The 5,132-nt window shown below is 37.5% G+C and overlaps 1 protein-coding gene across 1 annotated transcript; it reads right to left on the bottom strand.

Annotated features, from left to right (window-relative positions):
• Window positions 1–1,830: 1,830 nt before the first annotated feature.
• On the bottom strand, window positions 1,831–3,446 carry LOC106342356 (squamosa promoter-binding-like protein 15). Its single transcript, XM_013781267.1, has 3 exons — window positions 2,981–3,446; window positions 2,593–2,738; window positions 1,831–2,522 (listed from the first exon to the last, which is right to left on the bottom strand). Exons 1-3 carry the CDS (start codon window positions 3,295–3,297, stop codon window positions 2,011–2,013), a joined length of 975 nt encoding a protein of 324 aa, XP_013636721.1. The 5' UTR covers window positions 3,298–3,446; the 3' UTR covers window positions 1,831–2,010.
• Window positions 3,447–5,132: the final 1,686 nt, after the last annotated feature.

Genomic DNA, 5,132 nt, shown 5'->3' with positions numbered 1-5,132 from the left:
TGCTCGTATTCAGGATCTCCGTCTACATCAGATGTTAACTCTGAGAATGCTCAAATAACCGGATAAGAGAACTTTTGTCAGACCATCTTCAGGCTATAGAGAATATGCCGACTCTGCTAGATCTCCTTCCAAGTCAGCTGAGGCCATATCCATCATCACTGCTTCCTTTCTGCTGAGATACTTTACTCATAAGCCATCTAACAGTTCCATAGAAGAAGAGTAAAAATTCTCTTAAGAAAAGATTAAGTGCATATCTGAGAAGAAAGAGAAAGCCCAAACACCGAACAAATAGAATCTAAACATTTCTTTGTGAAAGAAGAGAACGTGAACTTTATTTATCTCAATACAAATAAGGAGAAGATAAAGCGTGAAGAACAAACCCAAATATGTATTGAGATTACACTTCAAAATCGCCAAACGAAGTTTAAAAATCCGCCAAGCGGAAACTAAAATCGCCTAAGCGAAGATATAGAGAAGTATTTTACAACAAAACATAAGGCAAATCTCTTTCTCCCTATGAAAGATAAGAATATGTGAACATAGAAAGGAAGAGAGAATTCGAGAGAGCCCTCAATATTAAACTTATTTAATCAAATGAAATCGTAGTCTAGAATTATTAGAGATTTTTTTCTATAAATAATATTGATTGTCACATTTGACTATATCCTGAATAGAAAAAATAATAATAATTTGATGGTGCCTAGAAGCAAATATTGTGTTGGAGATGATTATATTATGATAACTTACAGGGGTTTCAGATATTCTTTAGCATCGACAAGATCATCTTATTGGGCCTAATAATAAAGCCCATTAACAGTTGCTCCCTTCTCTTTTCTTTTAGTTTTAGTTGGTCGTCGTCACAAGCTCTGTCGGCAATGGCAGAACCGATGAGAAACCTGACTGGGCTCGGAGGAGAAGCAGCAAAACACGATGAATATCATAGGAGACCTATCTCAGTTAATTCCGCCTGAACTTACACAAACTTCCAAAGTTAATCTCAGTTTAAAGTTTTCAACTTTCGAAGATTAAAAACTTGTCCTTTCACGGAATTAGATTGACAGATGAGTGAGATCTTGGTGGGTATTGTAATACGTAATCTCAATTCACTTGAACCTAGTTGAAAGACTAGTACTTTTGCAGGAACCTGAAAAGTTAAAAGAATCTAAGTTGAAGAATCTAAGTTGGCGCGAGAAAAGAAGACTGTAGAAAGAGAGGAAGCAAATAGAAGAGGATGAGCAAACATTGGAGAAGTCTAACGGTGGGGTTTAAGCTACTGAAGCAAATGGGTTAGAAGCCAGGGTCAGCTCTTGGTAAATAACGGTCTGGTAAGGTTGAGCTAGTGACTATGGATATAAGAAGATCGAGGGCTGAATGTGTGGAAAGAAAGAGGATCCACATAAGGAGAAGAAGAAGAGAGAGGAGGTTGAGGCGGAGAATGAGAAGAGAAAGGTTGATGAAAATGATGGAGGATTTTAGGGATAGGCTGAAGAAGTCTCTCAGTGGCGTGGTAAAAGAGTTTGTGGTGAACTTTAGGAAGATTAAGGTGGCACAAAAACACAACTCATTTCAGAAGCTTTGTGTCGGTGGCTGAACAGGAAGGAAGATACTGTTTGCAGTTGCATAAGCAGGTAAGCTAAGAGATGCTTACTAAAGAATTGTAACGAGTTGCTAGTTACCATATTAGTCATGGTTTCATAGATAGTCGATTGAGAAAAGGATGTGGAATTCTGAGATTTTATTAACAATATATATTAATGATGATGATGATGATGATGATGATGTTTTAATCTGCGTTTATGTTGAATGTGAACAAAACTAATATAGCATCAGTACTAAAAACAAATGGCTTAAAATCAAGAGCCAAAACCATTAAAAATAATATCCAGATTCAAGGCCATTGTCTGGTTTTAAGTAGCATAGAAAAATATATAATTTAATAAGATCTTGAGACTATCAAGTCTTAGTAGCAACTAGCAACCTTCTACTGGTAAGGGCTCTTGGTAGAAAGTCTCAAAGAGGCCAAGTAAAATTTTGAGTAGAAGAGTATTGCCTCAGAACCTGCTCCTGCTGTAGGTTCAGCTCGAAACCACCCATTGTGGTGCCATTGCTCATCAGGAACTGGAGGTCATCATCTGGCTCAGAGATTTGTCTCAGTCCCAAAACAGGGGACGACACACAAGGCCAATTGCTCTTTTCGCCTGACATGAACTCCCAGGTTTGTTTCGAGTACTGATTGTGTACTGAAACAGGCGGTGACTTAGCCATTGTAACCCTTTCTGCGTCCATCAAGTAAGCATTGGTTGATGTCTGCTGCTGCTGCTGAGTTGTGTTTGAGTTTGACAGAAGAGAGAGAGCACAGCTTGAGTCTGTGCTATTATTGTTCACCATCTCTGGGTATGTTATACTAAACCTTGAACTTCCCTGTGACAAAACGTTCATCAGTTGATGGCTATCCCACGGTGCGGACCGTCCCATCACAGATCTTGCGGTTGACCACGTTGTAGGATCTCCCAAAACGCTTCCTGTCACCAAATCAAGAACTTGCTTCTTAAGGCACATGAGGCTGAAAGAGAGTGGAAAGTGGGATCTAACCGTAAAGAGATGGAGCGATTCTAGAGTAACCAGAAGCCAAAAGAGCTGCTGTTGTTGCTTGGGGCTTTCTTCTTCTTTCGTTATGACAAGCTAGACGTCTTCTACAACTTCTTTTCTCCAAGTCAAACTCAGCAAGCTGGTGAAACCTAAAGAGAAAAGAAAGCTTCAATGAAACGCAACATAATAATATAATATAATTCATTTTATTTATCTCTCCAGAGACAAGAGACAATATCACATAATAACTAGCTGTAAAGTTTTGTAATAAGACTCTTCAAAGACGTTAAGAGCCAAAGCAAACAAAACAAAACAAAAAAGCTCAAAAATAGTAAAAGAAAAAGAGAGAAGAAAGATGAAAATAGTAAAAAAAAAGAAAGTTGCAAAAAACCTGCTACATTGTTGGCAAAACCTTTGATGAAGACCAGAGACAATGACTTTAGATGATTTAGAGTGAATGCAACAAACTTTGTGTCTTGAGTAATATGTTTTTGCATTGCTTAGATCCATTCTACAACCTTCCACTTGGCACCTAGCTGCTGTAACAGACTTACGGCACTTGTTAGCCCGGTTCTTGCCGGATCCGGATCCATCCTCGAAGTCGATCTTCTGACCAAACCTGAATCCAGTAGTAAGTGAAGATGACTCCGTGGAGGAGGAACCAACCGTCTCGGTCCGGTTCTGACCCGAACCCATTAGTAACTCCATGAGTAATGGTTCTTGTTTTCTTTTACTCAGACAGAGAAAGAAATGCTTATGCTCATCTCTCTTTCTGCAAGTACTGAGCCTAGAAATAAAAAGAGCGAAGGAGAAGAAATGAAAGAAAATGTGGTTTTGCTTATTTTAGTTGTTGCTATCTTTTAAATGAGGAGACAGATAGAGAGAAGCTGACAAAAGAAAAGACAATCAAGAGTGATTGTTACTAGGCCACGACAGCTACTGATTATAGCGTTGTGGTTATGTTGGTGCGTTTTGTAATGAATATTTATAAATGCCCAAAAGAGATTAGAATATCTTTTTCTTCTTTAACGTACACAATGATATCCTTAAACGAGACCAGGGAACATAAACTCCCATATAAACTCTAGCTATTTATTCTATAACTAAATAAATTAAGTAAAAATTGCCGAAATGGAACAAAAATCTAGCATGATTGTCTTTTTCGTATAAAAACTTTTTTTTGTCTATTTTTTTTTTCTCTTTTTTACTTTTTCCACTTCTAAAAGTTAATGAAATAAATAGTCTTATGAATAAAAAAATTGTAAAAAATAGAAACAATTGATAAAACACCCGTATACACAAACTGATATTTTTTTGGTTGAAAAACTTAATAAATTAAATTTTAAAATTACGTTCTACTAAAAGTAGAATTCATCTTCTACGGAAAATGGTAGGCCTGGACATTTTAACCTGGACCGGAAAACCCGAACCGGAACCGACCCAAAAATACCCGACCCGGAACCGGACCGAAAATTTACAAGTACCTTTTGGGTCTAATTTTTTTCTACGCGAAAGAACCGGAACCGAAAGGAACCGACCCGAATAGACCCGGATCCGAAAAGAACCGACCCGAATAGACCCGACCCGATAAGAACCGATTTGTACCCGACTTAGAAACATGTATATCTAAAATTATGATGTTTTTGTGTTCTATTTTATATATATTATTTTATGATTTAGTTGAAATATCTTTTGTTAACAATATTTGTTATTATTTTGTAACATTTTTTAAGTAATATGAAGTTTTAAAATGTAAAATTTAGAGTTTTAAAATATTTTATTTTAGTTATTAATAGTTTCATTTAAATTATTTTGTAAAATTTTAGACATATATGACAAATATCAACTAAATTTGATGAAATTGAGTATGTCATGTTCTTTTCACATCTTAAATATCCGGACTCGACCCGGACCCGATATGGACCCGAAAAATTACGGGTATTTTAGTTATAGATCCGAACCGATCCGGATCCGAGAAGAACCGACCCGAACCCGAACCGAAAATTTCTAAGTACCTATTGAGTTTAAATATTTAGGACCCGGAAGACCCGGACCCGAAAGGAACCGGCCCAAACCCAACCCGAAGGCCCGAACGCCTATGCCTAGAAAATGAGTTAGTAGAAAGTGAATTCTAGATTAAACAAGTTCGTCTACTTTTTTTAGAACGAACAATCTACTTTTACCTATAATTCTAAATAAGGGAAATGTGAATTCTACTATGGACATCGCCTTGGCTCTCAGAACAATGGTGTTCCCGACAAATACACGTTATGACACATTGTACTCTTACAGGCATCCTCAGAGACGTCGAGAGTGGATTGCTCATATTCAGGCCGGAGCTATATTTGTGGCAGACAGTAACCCTGACGATGAACAGAGGGAGTGTGAGAACAAAGCAGCGGCTTTAGCAAGAGCCATCGATCTTGCGGAGTCTTCTTTTCTTGAGATACCTGAGGTTACCACGCCTCGCATCAACAACGTCTTAGAATAAGGAATAAGCATGCTTTTTTGCTATTTACCAGTATTATCGCACTCAAGCCGTC

This window comes from Brassica oleracea, chromosome C4 (genome assembly GCF_000695525.1).
Source record: "Brassica oleracea var. oleracea cultivar TO1000 chromosome C4, BOL, whole genome shotgun sequence".
NCBI classification, from domain to species: Eukaryota; Viridiplantae; Streptophyta; class Magnoliopsida; order Brassicales; family Brassicaceae; genus Brassica; species Brassica oleracea.
The sequence above is the reverse complement of the archived record's forward strand: the minus strand, read 5'-3'. Positions and strand labels throughout refer to the sequence as shown.

Coding starts and splice junctions, on each gene's coding strand:
- LOC106342356 (XM_013781267.1), bottom strand. CDS start 3,297: ATGGAGTTACTAATGGGTTCGGGTCAGAACCGGACCGAGACGGTTGGT. Junction 2,739..2,980: donor TTTTGCCAACAATGTAGCAG/GTTTTTTGCAAC, acceptor TTTTCTCTTTAG/GTTTCACCAGCTTGCTGAGT. Junction 2,523..2,592: donor AATCGCTCCATCTCTTTACG/GTTAGATCCCAC, acceptor ATTTGGTGACAG/GAAGCGTTTTGGGAGATCCT.